This window comes from Arvicola amphibius, chromosome 10, assembly GCF_903992535.2.
Source record: "Arvicola amphibius chromosome 10, mArvAmp1.2, whole genome shotgun sequence".
NCBI lineage: Eukaryota > Metazoa > Chordata > Mammalia > Rodentia > Cricetidae > Arvicola > Arvicola amphibius.
Genome location: NC_052056.1, coordinates 87725426 through 87743985, shown reverse-complemented (window position 1 = coordinate 87743985; position 18560 = coordinate 87725426). Strand labels below are relative to the sequence as shown.

The 18560-nt window shown below is 45.0% G+C and overlaps 1 protein-coding gene across 7 annotated transcripts; it reads left to right on the top strand.

Moving 5' to 3' along the window:
• Positions 1-546: 546 nt before the first annotated feature.
• Positions 547-10143, top strand: LOC119825544 (zinc finger protein 11). 7 transcript variants are annotated; one of them, XM_038346464.1, is made up of 5 exons: positions 643-661; positions 2277-2390; positions 4299-4425; positions 5283-5378; positions 7830-10143. In XM_038346464.1, the coding sequence occupies exons 2-5, from the start codon at positions 2355-2357 to the stop codon at positions 9758-9760; spliced, it is 2190 nt and encodes a 729-aa protein (XP_038202392.1). In that variant the 5' UTR covers positions 643-661; positions 2277-2354; the 3' UTR covers positions 9761-10143. The 7 variants fall into 7 exon arrangements, with proteins under 7 accessions (XP_038202398.1, XP_038202396.1, XP_038202397.1 ...); XM_038346469.1 differs by lacking the exon at positions 4299-4425 and having other exon boundaries at positions 630-661; XM_038346466.1 differs by lacking the exon at positions 4299-4425 and having other exon boundaries at positions 630-661; positions 5283-5416.
• The last annotated feature ends 8417 nt before the right edge of the window (positions 10144-18560 follow it).

Below are 18560 nucleotides of genomic sequence, written 5' to 3'. Positions count from 1 at the left end.
TATTAAAAAAAGATTCTGTATTCATCAGAGTATTCTTTCCAGAAAAAAGTGGACATCATGTCAACATGCCCGTTGCTTATCACAAGGCCAGAAGTGAACATTACAATCTGCAAGTGCCAGATATTTAATAGGGATTTGAAGCAACTACAAGGGAATGCAAAATACACACAAGTTAGTCAAAATACATTGTACAAAACTCTCAGGATTGCCAAAAATATTTAAAAGTAAAATAAAACTTTAAAATAAAAACCTGTGTAGCAAAGACCTGCCGTTTTGTCCTTACTCAGCCTACAAGTGGTATTCACACTGTTCACACTGTCGGTCAAGGCTCTGGGGAGCCCGGAAGCGCTCTCCATTCAATGCCACTAGACTGAGATGGGCTTCAGCCTCTCTAGCTTTGTGTGTGTGTGGTGGGGGGAATCTGCCAAGGTGGAGTTCATTTCCAGTCTGCACTTCCGGGCCTCGCTCTTGCCGACCAGCCCGTGACCTCATCACTCGACCTCACAGGACGACTCCTGAACCCCGCGGAACCCGGACACCCCGGACCAGGTCTCCAGAACGGGAACCCGGAGATCCCGGAACGGTACGCTGCGGAACCCGCGAGCCCGGACACGCCGGAATGGGACACCGCGGACACAACTGGTTCCGGAATCCGGACATGGTGAGTCGGGGCCGGGCCTCCTGGTAGCCAGGACTGTGCGGCTGCTGCAGCTGTTCGGGGTCAGCGAGAGTCGCGGGTCGAATCATTCTGGGGCAGCCCTGTCGGCTCTCAGCGAGGGCAGACAGCCGGATGGCAGGATCGTGGGAACAACCCGACTCCGTGTGTGCAGGTCCTGCCTGACAGGAGCGCTGGGCTGAGCCCCCCTTCTGAGCATCCTAATCTATGAGCCGCATCCATTCAGGACAGTAAATTCCTAAGTATTTCCCACGCCAGCTTCCTGTCTCCCACTAAACTGTCCCCGCGTAGATTTCAAAGAGACCCTGTGCTTTGTATCCGCCCCCTGCCACATCCAGTGGCAAATTTGAAAGGACTTGGTTTGTGTTCGTGATCGATGCGCTAGAGCAGAAAGCACAGGATAGTCAGTAGACCACCTGATAAAACTTTCATGTGTCGCACTTCCCTCATCTCTAAGCACAGACACTTTATCGTGGTATCTTTGGGTTGAGCTTTCCCCTGGCTGACTTTCAGAGGTGGTGTGTCTTCATTTCCTCCAATTTTTTTGGGAGGGATACTGGATTTCAATATTTCCTGACAGCAAGTGCTGGTACTAGGTGCTTCCAGCTGCCCTGTCTCAGGGATTGTATAGTAAAGGGGAGTCCCCGGATTCTGTCCTAGGGTGGATTTGTGGGCATGGAGCCTTTAAGGGGAGCGGCTGGATCTCAAGAGGGTGAGGGGGACCTTTGGTATATTTTATATTGAGGCACTGCATTTCTCTGCACACACTGGCTACTGTAATACAACTATGTCCTCATCCTGGTATTCTTACTCTGTGTTGTGACTTTTGTTTAGATCATACAGTAAGTCCTTTTTTCTGCACTTATGACTACCCCATGGGTGTGCTTATACATATATTTATAGTTACCCGCTGCATGAGGTCTAGGGAGATTTTCACTTTCTTTGCTCCCAAAGCTTGGGAGTTCATTTATAGTCCCTTCAATAAAGGATGGAAAATCGGAGTCATTCAGGGTTGTATTTTTTTTTGTTTTTTTTTTTTTTATGTCTGACATCAGGGTAATAGGTACCCATTGTAGATACATCACCAGACTGTGAGTTTCAGCATTCTTTTCTTGGCAAAAATATATCCTGCATCTCTGGGCCCACTAGGTCTCTATTGTGTTCTGTGACTATGTCAGCAAATCTCCAATGCACTTTTGTACAGGCTGAACATCCTCTCCTTTGAGGATGAGACTAGTACCCATTCTAGTGCCTGCTTGAGTAAACTCCATGAAGTTTAAGAATGCCCCGTTCCAACAAAAACCGAAAAGATCCAAAATCTCCTCATTTTGTAGTATTTAACTTCCTTGATTTACTGATCCCCTGGTCATTTCTATCGCCACACGCTCTTTGAAATAATTGGTCATATTTGTGTGTAGTTGTACATGCCTGTATTTCTAGTAGTTGGGATGCTGCATGAGGGATTGAGTTCAGGGCCAGCTTGGGCTACACAGGGGGTACCAGGCCCCCTCAGATCCTGCACTTGTTTGATTAGAGTTACCCCAAGATATGTTATTTGTGGCTATTGTGAAGGGTGATGTTTCTCTGATTTCTTTCTCAGCACGCTTATCATCTATATATAAGAGGGCTACTGATTTTTAAAAATTAATCTTGTATCCTGCTATAAGAATTTTCTTCAATGAGGAGAGAGCTACACTTATCCATGAATATAGGGGTGAGTATTTAGACCCATGGTCTCACTAGCTCTGGGTAGTTGGCTAGGTGTCCAGTAGCAGGCATGATTTCCTTCTTGGTTAGCAAGCATCGAATACAGTTAGGAGAGTTGTTAGTTACCTTCAAGCTATTCTTACATGTGTTATGCTATTCTGGTTGTTGGTATCGTTCATAGGTGTCATAGCTGGGTAGCACTGTTGGTTGCTTCTCTCCTTTAGAAACTTGCATGGCACCTTCTGGTACCATGAAAGTAGTCCTCAGGGAGGGGGTCTTCAGGATCTGATCCTCTGGGTCCTGTTTCTGAAGTACACAGCGTCTTCCTCAGTAAGGATAACAGCAGTAGCCTACCATGTTGTGGAAGGCTCCTGCACTCTCCTGTGATGATATATCCCCTTTCTAATATCCATTCTATCGGGTCTGTTCTTCTAGGGAACCCTAACTAATACAATGTGTTAAAGCTCCCTTAAGTTGACAGTTTGACCTTGGTCCTTTCTGTGTTTCTGGTATTCTGGTTTATTTTCTAAAAGTATAGTCTCATGTACAGTGAGGAGTTAGGAAACCCACTAAACTAATGTAATTTTCATTGGTTAGCAAATTGACAGTTGAAGTAGAGATGATAGAGACTCATCTCACTTTTTGGTACCCACAATTTGTAACTACTCCAATAGTCTGTGTATGATGATAGCATTTGTGAGTAATTTACAGGAATCTTCTAATAAACTTTATTTTAGATTTCTCATAATACTTGCTGTTATAGAAATACTACATAACTACTAGATTTGTTTTGCACTGTTATAGAATAATAACAAGAAAAGTATGTGCTCAGCTAGATTTTCCCACTTTTGTAATGGGTGAATCTGCAGATGCGAAACACACAGAAAGCCTCTATGTTTTGATTGTGGGGACACTAGGGTGGTTATGATTTCCCATTTCTTCTTAAACTATCATCTTGTAAAGTTAGGGCTTAAAAATCTTTTTTTGTAGTAATGGGGGTTGAACCTTGGGCATCATGCTTATGAGGCGGGTGCTGCATCCCCGGCCCCAAAGTTGTTCCGTGAAGTGAAAACAACCGTGAAGTGCAGATCTGACAGTTCAGAGCTAGGGTAGTATCCTGGAGAGAACATGTGGCGTTTGTCTTTCTGGGCCTCAGTATAAGGTTTCTCAATTCCATCCACCTCTCTGCAAATTTCATTTTCTTTACAGCTGAGTAAAATACCCCTGTGTATACGCATCCCCTTGTCATTGTATACTCTTCAGCTGGGGGGGCATCTAGGCGGATCCATTGCCTGGTTCTTAGGATACAGCATCCATGGCCAGAGATGAGCAAGTGTCTCTGTAGTGGTTACACTGGGACATGTGGTGGTCTATCTGTAGCTGTCTGAGAAGCCCCCACACTGAGTGCCACAGTGGCTATGTAGTTGGCACTCCCAGCAGCAGTGACCGGGTGATCTCCTTGCCCACACCCTCACTGGCCCTTGTTCTCTTGGTTGTACCCATTCTGACTGTGGTGAGACAGACTCTCGAAGGACTAAACTTGTAGATTCTTGATGGCTAGAGACATTGAACCATTTTAAAAGCATCCATTGACCATGTGTTCATCTTCTTTGGAGAGCGTTCTCTCTGTTGGGTTCCTTAGCACAGTTTTTTTTTAAAAACAGAATTATTTATTTATTTATTTATTTAGTATACAATGTTCTGTCTGTGTGTATGTCTGCAGGCCAGAAGAGGGCACCAGACCTCATTACAGATGGTTGTGAGCCACCATGTGGTTGCTGGGAATTGAACTCAGAACCTTTGGAAGAGCAGGCAATGCTCTTAACCACTGAGCCATCTCTCCAGACCCCCCAGTTTTTGATTGGGTTGTTTGTTTTCTTTTTGTTTAGTTCATTGTGCTACTGACTTATTTCAGGAGCTGCTGTCATTCGAGGACGTGTCCATTGACTTCTCCCCAGAGGAGCGGGAATGCCTAGACCCTGCTCGGTGGAATTTGTATAGGGATGTGATGTTGGAGAATTACAGGAACCTTGTCTCCCTGGGTGAGGCTCTCTCATCTACAGAATTCTTAACCTCTCAACATCTGATTTCCCTTCTCTGTAGCCTGTGTCTCAAGGGCTTCCGTTTTGTATGAAGGCAGTTGGCATTCCTACGCATAAGACAAATATTTAGAGGTTTGATGGTCTGGAGAAGATCATTTTAATTGAGTTTATTTTGAAATCTCCTTTCTTGAGGAAGTGTTTCTTCTTCATGCCAGATCAGTGATTCTCAACCTGGGGATCCCCCCCCCCCCCCCGCCACCTCCGTCACTCGTCACATTTCCTGCATAGCAAACGTTTACATCACAGTCATCACAGCAACAGAATTACAGTTACAAAGGAGCAACAAAAATGACGTTCTTGTTGGGGGTCAGCACAGCCTGAGGAACTGTGTTAAAGGGTTGCAGCACTAGGAAGGTTGAGACCCAGCGCTGTAGACCAGTGATAACTCCAGAAAGTTGCCGGCACAAAGCATTGTGGCTGTGTCTTCAAACCCATTTGCTCTGAGCTGGTCACGTGTGCCGGTGAAGCTCAGCATCTCCAGGTTGAAAATCCCTCACACGTACGTTTATTTTTTCTCTGAGTAGCCTTGGTTGGCCTGGAACTCACTCTGTAGACCAATCTGGCCTTGAACCCGGAGATTTGCCTGTCTTTGCCTCCCAAGTGCTGGGATAAAAGGTGTGCACCTCCACCACCCAGCAGACATATTCTAATATATATGACAGGGAATAATCAGAAATCATTTCCTGAAGTCTCCTTTTATGTTCCTTCTTTTCGCCTAGCAAAGTATGGTCAGAGAAATGTTGTTACTTATTAGGAGACTCGTAACTGAACATTGTTCTCTATTTTGTAATAAACAGGTCTAGCTGTGTGTAAGCCTTACCTGGTCTCATTGCTGGAGCAGAGACAGGCGCCTTGGAGTGTGAAGACACAAGAGTCAGGAACCATGTGCCCAGGTCGGTAGGAATGGCGCAGGAAGAAGTCACGCTTTCAGGTGGGAGTTGGGAAGGCCTGTTTTAGTGGAGATGACTTCTCAGGAGCCTCTGGAGCTGGACTTACAGATTGTTGTGAGCTGCCTGCCATGTGGGTACTGGGAACTGAACCTGGGTCCTCTGGAAGAGCTACGCATGCTTGAAACTGTCGGGCCATCTCTCCACCCCAGGTTCATAACCTTTACATATACAAATAACAAATTCAAACAATGGCCATGGAAAGACTATCAGCTGTTTCCATTTCTGTGGACTGGGACTATCCAGATGTTACAGCATTGAACTATGTAGAATTCACTAGTCATTCAAGTAGATTTTTGTTTTATGTTTTCTGTAGGTTTTATTTCTGTCTGTTAGAAACACTTACTCATATTTCTGCTTAGGACCTGTTAGGCTTGGGCTAGAGGGAAGTCTGTGATTGAGAGAGAGTCCTACTTTTGCAGAGGACCCCAGTTTGGTTCCCAGTGTTCAGGTTGGGTGGCTCCGTTGCCCCCTTCTGGCCTCTGCAAGCACCACACTCAACACACGCATACCTGTACACAAACACATGCATACATTACAAAGATTCTACGGTCTCCTCTTCTCTGGTGGACCATCTGAAGTAAGACCATCTTGTTTATATTGTAGTGATCATTTAGGTTTAGGTTCAGTGTTTCTGTTCTGAACTGCTGTCCAAAGTAGACCTGCTATCTCCTGCACTGAGGAGCGGAAGATACTGGAATTCCCTATCCAGGAACTGTCAGACACTTCACAGGTGTATTAGTTTGGTCTCCTTTTCTCTCCTAACAGAGCAGATGATGCAGGTAGCTGCTTTTGTTTTGGGTATTGGTAGAATGCTGTTTTCAGAGGTGCAGAGCTGGGACTGACGAGGAAAGTAACAGGCTTTTCAGCAGATGCCTGTGGGGAAATGGAGAGGTTCTTCTATTTGCTGTCCTGCTGTCTGGAGCACAAGTCTGCTTGCCATGGTATTAAGGTCAGATTCAAAAACAATCCACCTTAGCATAGTAACTGAGGTGATTTGCTATTTTGATTTCTTGCATGTGTTTCTTCTCATTATACCCTAGGCTCTTCATAAGAGCAGGGCAAAAAAAAAAATTTCTTCCCAAATATGACAGGGAGAAGATGCAGAAATAATGACCTTGACAATTTGCATTAAAGAAAGAAAGAAATGTAGCAAGCCTTCAGATTCCAACCAGCCCTTACTTGACTCCAAATTGGCAAAAGCTATGAATTTCATTACACCAGCATTTTCTCTCCAACACATCATTTCCCAGCCTCAATAATGATCTTCCTAAGTTCATTACACACGTGCTGGATTCTTAAGTATCTATGTCTGGATTTGGATGTAGAAAAGAATTGATGGGTGGTTAACTGAGTGCAGGAGCCCACACCTGTAAGATCAACATGTCGGAGGATGAAGCAGAAAGATCATGGTACGTTCAAGGTGAGCAATGGCTCCATACCAAGTGCCAGGATAGCCTGGGCTATCCAGTGAAACCTTGTCTCAAAACAAACAACAACCACAACCAACCAAACAACAACCAATTACTGCATTTATTAAAGGTGTGTATTTTGATACAGAGAAAACAAATTTGCTAGTGACAGAGTAATGAGCCCTTCCTAAAAGACAATCCCACTTTACAGCCTGTTCTTCATTCCTAAAATCTCTTTTCTAAAGAAATATTTGGTCCAGAGTTCGGTCCAGCTACATTTCAGTTGTTCAGGTTCTTAATAAAAGCACGGAACAGTTGTGTCTTAAGAATTACCCAAATTTTATTTAAGAGGAAAGTTATGTTTCCAGATGCGATGTGGACATTTACTCAAACATACAGTTTCTTAGCCGATGCTCTGAGATGCCGTAGCTCTTGGTCTCAGCTGGCAGTGGGTTCTCTGTTGTGCACAGTTGCCGCATTCCGGCTGTAAAGTGCTTCCTAGCCTTCACATTCATTGGTGCCTGTGGAGCCTCTCTCCTAGGTGAACTCTGGTGTCAATTCAGAATCAAACTGGTACTGAAGCCTTTGCCACATTTTTGATATTTGAAGGGTTTTGCTCTGGTGTAAAAAACTTTGGAGTCAAGTAAGGATTGGTTGGTATCTGAAGGCTTGCTACATTTCTTTCTTTCTTTAATGCAAATTGTCGAGTCCATAATTTCTGCATCTTCTCCCTGTCATATTTTAAAAGAAATGTTTTTTTTTTTTTTTTTGTCATGCTCTTGTGAAGAGCCTAGGGTATAATGAGAAGAAACACATGCAAGAAATCAAAATAGCAAATCACCTCAGTTACTATGCTAAGGTGGATTGTTTATGATTCTGACCTCAATACCACGGCAAGCAGACATGTCCTCCAGACAGCAGGACAGCAAACAGAACCTCTCCCCATTCCCCACAGTTAAAATTGTATGTCTCCTTTTCTCCCCAGAAAATCTGAGCGACTGTAATGACTCCGCAAAAGCCTTTGATCAACATGCAGAATGTGCCATCCGTCAGTGTGCGCATGGCGGAGAGGAGCCATTCAGACATGAAGAACATGGCCAAGCTTTCCTTGATGATTCAGCTTCTGATCGGCATTTGCCCTACAAATGTAAAGACTGCGGCAAAGCCTTTAAATACCGCTCCATCCTCTCCCAACACCGCATCATTCATACTGCTGCAAGGCCCTACCAATGTCAGGAGTGTGGCAAAGCCTTCAAGAGAAGTAGGAACCTCACACAACACCAGATGACTCATAAGAGGGAGAAACCCTACAAATGTGAAGACTGTGGCAAAGCCTTCACTACACATTCCGTACTTACTCAACACCAAATCAGTCACACGGGAGAGAAACCCTACAAATGTAAAGACTGTGGCAGATCCTTTAAATATAATTCAACCCTCACTCAGCATGAAGTCATTCATACTGAAGCCAAACCCTACAGATGTCAGGAATGTGGCAAAGCCTTCAAGAGAAGCCACACCCTTAGTCAACATCAGATAATTCATAAAGGAGAGAAGCCGTACCAGTGTAAGGAATGTGGCAAGACCTTTAGTAAACATTCATCTCTTACCCAACACCAGGTCATTCACACTGGTGAGAAACCCTATAAATGTAAAGAATGTGGGAAAGCCTTCAGATATCAGTCAACCCTGACTCGACACCAAATTGTTCATACCGGGGCAAAGCCCTACAAATGTCAGGAATGTGGCAAAGCCTTCAATAATAGCTCGACTCTCAGTCGACACCAGATAATCCACACGGGAGAGAAACCCTACAAATGTCAAGAGTGTGGCAAAGCCTTTTACTGTTCCTCATTTTTGATCCAGCATATGAAAATTCATTTTGAAGAGATGCCTTATAGATGCAAAGAGTGTGGTAAACCCTTTAGGCTTTCCTCGCAGCTGATTCGACACCAGAGAATCCATACTGGAGAGGAACCTTATCTATGTAAAGAGTGTGGCAAAACCTTCAAATACCACTCAAACCTGACTCGACACCAAATCCTTCACACTGGAGCAAAACCCTACAAATGCCAGGAATGTGGCAAAGCCTTCAATAATAGCTCCACACTTAATCGACACCAGATAATCCACACAGGAGAGAAGTCCTACAAATGTCAAGAGTGTGGCAAAGCCTTTTACTGTTCCTCATACTTGATCCAGCATATGAAAATCCATTTCGAAGAGATTCCCTATAGATGCAAAGAGTGTGGTAAACCCTTCAAATGTTCTTCGCAGCTGATTCGACACCAGAGGATTCATAGTGGAGAGAAACCCTACATATGTAAGGAGTGTGGCAAAGCCTTCAACTGTACTTCGTACCTTACTAAGCATCAGAGAATCCATACTGGAGAGAAACCCTACGTGTGTAAGGAGTGCGGCAAAGCCTTCAATTGCTCGTCCTATCTTTCTAAACACCAGAGAATTCATGTTGGCGACAGACTGTATAAATGTAGGGAATGTGGCAAAGCCTATTACTTTTCTTCACAGCTTAACCGACATCAGAGAATCCATACGGGAGAGAAACCCTACATATGTAAGGAGTGTGGCAAAGCCTTCAACTGTTCCTCCTATCTCAATAAGCATCAGAGAGTTCATGTTGTAGAAAAGCCCTATGTGTGTAAGGAGTGTGGCAAAGCTTTTAACTGTTCTGCATACCTTACTAAGCACCAGAGGATTCATTCTGGAGATAGGTTTTACAAATGTAAAGAGTGTGGCAAAGCCTATGACTTTTCCTTCCAGCTTAATCGGCACCAGAGGATTCATACCCAAGAGAAATCCTATCGCTGTAAGGAGTGCAGCAAAGCCTTTATTACTTCTTCCAGCCTGGACCGGCACCAGGAAACTCATATGTTAGCGAAACCCAGCAGTGTATAGAATTTGGCGAAGCCTCAATAGTAAGAATTTGTCACTAGATGTTTCATAAAGGGGAAAGATGATATATATGCATATATGTATATGCAGTTCAGGACTTGAATAACTGCTGGGTCTCCAGCTCACACCGAAAGTCTCATACGTAAGGGAGACACTCCAAGCGTGAGGAGTGCCGAAACCTGTAGCATGTGTGTAGCGGTTACTCCATGCTAAACAGTCCACAGTGGAGAGCAGCTTACAGATGCGATAATATGGCCTGGCCTTGGGTCTCAGCAGAACACTCATATCGGAAAGAGCGCTGTCCTGTGTGTAGCCCTCAGAGGAGTCTAGTGCTGTCCCAGAAATCCCTTCATTAAATAAAAATATTAACAACGCTTTCTCTAATACCTCAGATCGATTTTTTAAAGACAGCCCATACCTCAAAAAATCTTGATGTACATAAAGAGTTAGCACAGGACAGAAATCTTATGAGTATGTAGAATGTGGCAAAAGTTTGGACTTCTGCTTATTATTAATCAATGGGGTGGAAAGAAATACACCACAGGTGTCACAGTTATTTGACCTCATTTCTGGAAAGATGGAGTTGTTATACATCCAAATCTACTGAATAACTTCACTGTTAAAAACTACAAAATTGGGCCATGGGCCATTTTAGCAGAAGAATAAGCCTGCTTTCTGAGACGTTTTTTAACTTTTCTCCAGAGAGCATAAAAGAGATTTTGAAAAACTGTGTATTATGTACAAACTTTATTTTAGTGCACACATGGAGTGCATGGGTCTTGTCATCTCTAATACGTATTGCTTAACATTTTGTTTGTCACTGAGATTAGACTGGCTTATTGGAGTATTACGTAACAAATCTTAGAGATATTTTGTTGAGGAATAGTGGATGGCTGGTAATCCCTGTTCTCAGTGTCCTTATCCTTTGAACCTATGTATAGATTTGAAGATTATCCTTTAATCCATCCTTTTTGCACTTACCCAGAAATTATGAGGGATGTGAAGGTATAATACAGTGTTATAGCTTTCTGAATTGTAAGTTATTTATATTGTTTTTATCATATGGGTTTTGTCCACACATCACCCCTTAGTTGTACAAAGGACACAGAAGTGTTGGTATTCATTGGTGTTGACGGCAACATACAAATCACAATCTAATGATAAGCTTTAGGAGTAGCACTGCAGAAATACCATAATTAAGAATAAAAGGAAATTATAAAGAAGTTATAAAGTGTTGAATGGCCAGTGGTGAGGCAGGAGCAAGGATAGGCAGGGCTGGCAGGCAGAGAGAATAAATAGAAGGAGAACCAAGGGACAATGGGGATAAAAGCCACAGGCAAAAGGTAGTCAGGATAATATAAGAAAAGCTGTCAAGAAACAAAATAAACTAAGGCTGGGCGATTTAAGTAAGAATAAGCCTCTGTGTATGATTTATTTGGGAGCTGGATGGTGGGCCCCCCAAAAGCCAAAACAGTAAAACATCACACAACAAAGCTGGCAGACTATAACAAAACCAAGGGTGCTTTGGGGAGGAGTAATGTGTTCTGCCTGATAGGGAGAATGAGACAACCGAAGTGTGCATGCGTGCATGTATGTGTGCGTGAAGCTTGAAGGTGCCAAATGACGTGCAAATAATAACAACTCAGAGAAATTGGGGTTCAACATGAAGACCTGCAAAGCAAAGCAGCCAGTCACTGCCTCTTACCTCCACCTCAGTCTGGAATGGTGATCCCTCCCTCCAGGAATCTTCGGAATGAGACTGTCTGAGAGCTGTCTCCTCCCATCTTATATTCCTTTCTAGGGCTAGGATTAAAGGCGTGCACCCTTACCGCCTGGTTTTTATGGCAAACTAGTGTGACTACTGGGATTAAAGGTGCGTGTCATTGCTGCCTACTGTTTTACCCTCCAATCTTCAGGCAAGCTTTATTTATTAAAATACAAATGAAATACCACTACGTGTGTGTGTGTGTGTGTGTGTGTTTGTGTGTGTATAGTTTGTGTGCATGTGTGTGTATAGTTTGTGGGCATGTGTGTGTATAGTGTGTGTGTGTGTATAGTTTGTGGGCATGTATGTATAGTGTATGTGTGTGCGTGTGTGTGTGCGTGCGTGCAGAGACATTTGGACATGGTGGCTTGCTTCTCCAGGGCCTGTGTGGTAGTGGCAGAGATGGACTATGCAGAGGGTAGTGAGATGTGTAACCAAGGCGAGGACCGGGGCCAGAGCTGTCAGTGGGGGAAGATCCAGGATGGCAGTCTTCTTGTAAGGGGTATGGAATGGCACTTGCCTGGTGTGTGGGGTCCTCCCTGAGGGTGTGCTAAGGTTATGGAGAAGCTTTAATAACAGTTGAAAGACTAGAGTTGTGTTGGCTAGTCTTTGTCAACTTGCCACAAGCTACCGTCACCAGGGAAGAAGGAGCCTAGTTCAGAGAATGTCCCCACCGGATTGGCCTGTGTATGATGTTTTCTTGATTGGTGACTGATGTGGGAGGGGCTAGCACACTGGACAGTGCCACCTCTAGAATGGTGGTCCTGGGTGTTATTAGAAAGCAGGCTGAGTTCAAGGCCAGCCTAGTCTACAGAGTAAGTTCCAGGACAGCCAGTGCTACGCAGAGAACCCTGTCAAATAAAAAGTAAAAGAAAAAAAGGAGAGAAAAAGAGAAAGCAGGCCAAGCAAGCTGTGGGCAGCAAGCCAGTAAGTGGCATCTTCTGTGGCCTCTGCATCAGTTCCTGTGTTGAGTTCCACCCATGTACATAACTGATCACTCTCAACCTCTCTGGTAGCTTTTAGGAAGTTGCTTTCTACTTCTGTTTGCTGCTTTCGGCAAATGATACACATGTGTTATCTGTGTCAGTAGCTTTGCAGAGTACATTAACTTAAAATTACAGCTATGCATTTAGCTGCTATTGTAAACGTTGATTGTACAGGAAATCCCAGGCAAGTAAGGGTGATTGTTAAATTTTTCCCTTTAAGGCAGGTTAAACAAACAGTTTGAGTGCACATTAGGCTCTCAGTCTTAAGTGACTTCAAGGTATATTATTAACTCTGGCTGTGAGGTCCAGAAAAAGTACCAGTCTCTAAGAATGTAAGAGATATTTTCAGAATATTGTATTGCCAGTCTTTAAGAGCAGTACCACATGGATGACATGGCCAAGTTCAGCTACCAGCTTAGGATGGACTCTTTGCCACTTCGACTACAATTACACCAGCTTTTCTATGCTTTCTGGGGGCCAGAAAACTCCACAGATTGGAGTGGTGGTCTCCCCAAGGGTCCTCTTCCTCTCTGTCTGATGCAGAGCTGGTCATTTTTCTAAAATATTCCTAATATCCCATCTTAGGGTTTTATTGTTGTGAAGAGACACATGACCCCAGCAACTCTTATAAAGGAAAACAGTTAATTGGGGTGGCTTACAGTTCAGCGGTTTAGTCCATTATCATTATGGTGGGAAGCATGGTGGAATGCAGGCAGATGTGGTTCGGTAATGGTCACACTTAGACTCAAGGCCATGTTGTCTTGTAACTTCCTCTGCAAAAGGAATTAGGCCATTCCTCTCTAACGTGGCCTCACACAGATTATCAGGGCATGGACAGAGTGGTCAGATTTTTTGCCAAGATATCATACGAATAGCTGCCAGTCCAATTCCCAATAGAGTTCTTGTTACCCCCTGCAATGTCACAAGCTGAGTCTCTACTGTCTCCGTTTTTCTCAACACTTCAGCCTTCTAGGCTCCACTAAAACTGTTGGGTTCTTCATACAGTATTCAACCACTTTTCTAGTTCAAAGTTCCGAAGTCTTCCACATTCGTGCAAACAAAACAAAACAAAACAAAATCCCAAACAACAAAAACCAAGCAGCTGTGATCAGGTTCTTCATAGCAATAAGACGATGCCAACTGAGCTCGGTAACCTGACATCCGTGCATTGTGATGATGCAATGGAGCTTTATCATGCACAATAGACTATTTCAGTTCCTCAGTTCAATTCTATGTTGTCACAGAGAATTGTCACGTACAAGAGAAGCACTGTGATATTAAAATTTGGCATTATGTCACACCACCAATGGAGCATTGTGATGCCAGAGCTCAGAATATTACAGTAGGACATTGTAACCATGGAAAATTTGACAACACAATGGAAAATTGTCCTGTCACAATACAACACTGTGATGTTATAATTCAACACTGTGATGTCACAATGAGTCTTTGTGATGTCATAATACATCATGGTGGTGTCACAATTCAGAATAGTGTTATAGGTCAGCATTGCCATGACAAAGGCAGAGCATTGAGATTGCACAATCCAGCTTTATTCGGGAACCATAAATTGTGGTAATGGCACATGGGATATTGTAATGTCACAATCCAGCAACACTATGATATCAGATTCCGATGTTTCTTCCCGGCGAAGCGGAGCAGCGTGAAGCCACAGTCCAGAACGCTGCTGCTGCAGCTCAGCATTGCTGTGTCTGTCATAAGGCGACTGGCATGTCACAGTGGAGACCTTCATCATCATCACATCACAGAACAGCCCTGTGATAGCCCAAGGTGGAGGAGGAACAGAAAGGCAAAGAGGCGGCTTGGCTGTGAACACAGATTCACGCTGGAAACCTGAGACGGGTTTTCATCAGGTGTGAGAGCACACATTTCTTTTTCAGGCTGGGGTTTTTATCAGGGTTGGGGGATGAACTGGTCAGAAGGAGTGGAGGCTAGTTCAACCAGGCAGTGTTAATAATTAAATAGGATGCACAGGAATGGTATTAGCGGTGTTGACTTAAGGAAGTTGGCTTTGGGAAGCTGAAACTGTTAGCCACAGTAAGGGGTACAATGGAGTTTATAGGAGACAGGGTGCTATTCTGGCTGGAGTTGGAGTGCCCCTAAGTTGTGTTCCTGTTCTCTCACAAGTGAACTATATGATGGCACAGAGGGCATTTTCATGGCTCAGTGAGGCGTCGTGATCAAATACAGCATTGTGAGGTTTACAGTTTGGCATTGTGTCATCAAGATCCGGCATTGTCCTGGCACCCCAGAGTTCATGATGGCACAATATAGCATTGCCAAGCCACAGTTCGGCACTATGTCAGCACAATTGGTCATTGCAGGGTCAAAGTTCAGCATTGTGAATTCATCATGGAGTGCTGGACAGTTCAACATTACCCTGGAGGACCATGACATCTCGTGGGGTGTTGTCACATCCCAGGTGAGAACTGAGGTGACCCAGTTCAGCATGTAAACCATCTTGACGCTGCAGTTTAGTACCCTGATGTCAGCGTAGCGCTGCGGTGGCCCTAGAGCGTGTAGTGATGGGAGGGTGAAACATCTGGAAGTCACACGTCATCACTGTGATAGCAAGACGGAGCCCTGTGATGGGACCGCGTGACCTACGGGTGGTGCAGTGGAGCATGGTGACGACACTGTCGCGGCCCGTGTGGGCCCCAACATAGATAACTATTTTCCCTAACTAGAGTGGAACAGAGTCGCGAGGAGTAATCCGACACAGCTTACACGGTCATCCTTGAAGGGCAAGATCTCATGTTTATTCTCCAAACAGTTTTTATATCATCCCCTCAATTGAGCGGGAAGACACATTAGGCTGTATCCTAGGTAACCAGGTGAGTGGCCTTTTGTCACGTCCGCATCCACCTGTTTGCCAGTGTGCTAGCTGTCACGTAGTCCATGAATTAGCATCTCTATAAGACATCCTCCAAATTACGAAAGGAAGGAGCACCAAACATCCTGATCAGCTTCAGCCAACACCTCTCCTCAGGTGATCTACACTAATAACAAAAGAAAATAGGAGCAGCACATCCAGGTTGTTGGTAGGCTGAGACAGCTTGTCTGCAAAGCTACGTGACCACCTCAGATCGGGCCTATGGCTTTTGTGCCATACCGAAATATGGGCCTACACGACACAGATTACAGCACGAATGCCACAATTTGGGTTTGTGAAGACATCATAATAATTATATTATAGTGTAGGACTATAATATCAAATTTCAGCACTGGGACAGAACAATGTCCCGGTATTATGTCACTGTTAAGTGTTAGCACAAAGGATCATCAATATGGAATAATTTAGCACAAAGATGACGTAACGAAACATTATGATGTCACAATCCTGCATTATTACGGCATAAGGGAGCACTGTGATGACCAAAGAACACTGTTAGGGCATAATAGGACTTTATTAAGGACACTGCAGCTAAGTGATGTCAAAATCCATCACTGTGACATCATAAACAACATTGTGGTGGCAAAATAGAGCAGTGCAGTAACACACTCGGTCACCCAGAGGGTCACAGTGTGCCTATTACCCTTGCTGTGATGAAACACCTTGACCAAAGCAAGTGAGGGAGCAAAGAGTTCATTTCGCTCATGCACCCACAACACCGTCCATCATCAGAAGAAGACAGGGCAGCAATTAAAACGGGGCAGGAAACAGGAGGCCGGAGCTGATGCAGGGGCAGTTTCTCAATTGAAGCCCCCTCCTCTCTGACGATGATAGCTTATGTCAGTTGACATAAGACTACCAGTGCCCTGCAATAGTGTATTATCACAATGGTGTATTGTGGTTTCACCATGGAGCATTGATAGACAGCAGCATAGCGACGGCCTGATGGAGCTTTGTGGAATAAAGTAGCATTGGATGTATGACCATGGCGCTGGTTAGCTTTCTATCAACTTGATACAGACTAGGGTCACTGGAAAGGCGGGAGCCTAAGTTGAGACAATGCCTCCATAAGATTGGACTATAGGCAGGACTGTAGGGCATTTTCTTAATTAGTGATTGAGAGGGGAGGGGCCATCCCATTGTGGGTGGGCCCATCCTGGGCTGGTGATCCTGGGTTCTATAAGAAAGCAAGCTGAGCAAGCTGTGAGGAGCAAACCAGAAAGCAGTACCCCCTCCATCATCTCTGCATCAGCTCCTGCCTCCAGCTTCCTGCCACGTTTGAGTCCCTGTCTTGACTTCCTTCAGTGATGAACAGTGATTTGAATTTGTAAGCCTTTCCTCCTCAACTTGCTTCTGGTCGTGGTATTTCATCACAGCAGTAGAAACCCTAACCTAAGACAAGTTGGTACTGGGATAGTGGGATATTGCTGTGACAGACCTGACCATGTTGTTTTGGGGATGACTTTGCAAGATTTGGAACTTTGGGCTAGAAAAGTCCAGTGTTCAGTGGTGAGCTGTTCTGTAGGATCTTGGAAGATGAGAATGTTGAGAGCAGCACAGAGGATGGAGACCTGGCTTGTGAAGTTTCAGAGGGGAGCTAAGTGTAATGATTGTTGTGTCTCTTTAAGAGACAAGCCACGCCCACTCCCTCCCCATCCACTGAGGCAAACTGATCTTCAGCTTCCAGTCTGAGCTTGCTCTCTCTTTTTCTGTCTTCCTCTCAGGCAGCTTTGTTTCTGCCTCTCTCCCCACTTCTCTGCTTCCCCCTTCTCTGTCTCTCTATCCTCTTCTCCCCTCCTCTCCCCCCTTTCTCCCTTCCCCCTCCATAACCCCTGAATAAATATTCAACCTCACTCTGCATGTCGTGCCTATCCATGTCTCTGTCTCTTGCCTGCCCACCACGTGTCTCCCTGCCTGGGGCCAGCCACCACTCGGGGGTGGGCAGCCATCTCTGCCTGGGACTGGCTGCTCTCAGAGCCCACTGCCTGCCACCACATGGCCTGCTACCACCGCTTGGGGACCTACAGAATTTCTGCTGCCTGCTGCCGCCGGGGATCCTGCAGCATTTTTAATTTTTCCATTATGCTAAGTCCTACTGGGCTGTTTATGTGCAGGACCTGTGGTTCTGGTCAGCTGGAGCTGAAGAATCAGCTGTGATAGACAAAGGACCAGAACCACTAAAGGAAAATGTTTGTTTTACTGGGGTAATTGATGCTGGCTACTGGAGCTGAGAAATTAGCTGTGGTTAAGAAGAGACCAGCATCACCGAGGTGACATCTTCTAGGAAGTGTTTCCTGAGAGTCAACACACGGAAGCTGTGTTCCAGAGGCGACCAAGTTTGTATCTCACGCTGGCAGCTGAATTTGGTAGTGTAAGAGTCACCCAGGTGGTACTGGTTTTAAAGGCATGAAGGGGCCCTAGAGAGCAATTGAGGCTTGGCACTATGAGGACCAGAGGAGGCCATTGGTGAAGATGCAGCTTCATTGGTAGTTGGAGGCCCAGGACTGAGGGATTATGCAGAGAGTTTGGAAGAGAGCCTGGGAGAGGCTATTGGTCAAAGTGCAGCCCAGTTTCATCAACAGACTCCAGTATTTTGGAGACGCCAGAACCATGGGGCAACCAGGAACAGCAGCAGGCGTGGATGGAGCCTGCCGGAGCCTAGAAGACAAGCTGCGTGTGCAGAGGACTCTCATTGGTTAATAAAGAAACTGCCTGGCTCATTTGATAGGCCGGCCTTTAGGTGGGTGGAGTAGACAGAACAGAATGCTGGGATGTTAGTCAGACTGCTGTGCCTCTCCTCAGGGAGACAGCCGCAATGAAGCTGCAGCCCAATGTACACTAGAACCTTCCAGGTAAGGTGTTGCGGAAGCTCCTTCCGCTCCTTCAGCCAATAGCCGCTGAGATACCAGCCCATTGGGGTGTGGTCTCTCTCTTTAAAAAAACGCGGCCACTTCCCTCCACTCGTGCTCTGGCTTCCAGCTCTGCTTCCAGCGACTAGGTTCCCTTCCTGATTGCGCAGAAGGCTGTTGGCTGGGACGGTGATCTGTAAGTTTTTCACTTTTAAATAAATAACCATTCTATTAATCATAATTCCAAACTGGTGTGGGATTGTTTGTGATTTACGCCTTCATCTGGCAC

Coding starts and splice junctions, on each gene's coding strand:
- LOC119825544 (XM_038346464.1), top strand. CDS start 2,355: ATGAGGAGAGAGCTACACTTATCCATGAATATAGGG. Junction 2,391..4,298: donor ACTTATCCATGAATATAGGG/GTGAGTATTTAG, acceptor GACTTATTTCAG/GAGCTGCTGTCATTCGAGGA. Junction 4,426..5,282: donor CAGGAACCTTGTCTCCCTGG/GTGAGGCTCTCT, acceptor TGTAATAAACAG/GTCTAGCTGTGTGTAAGCCT.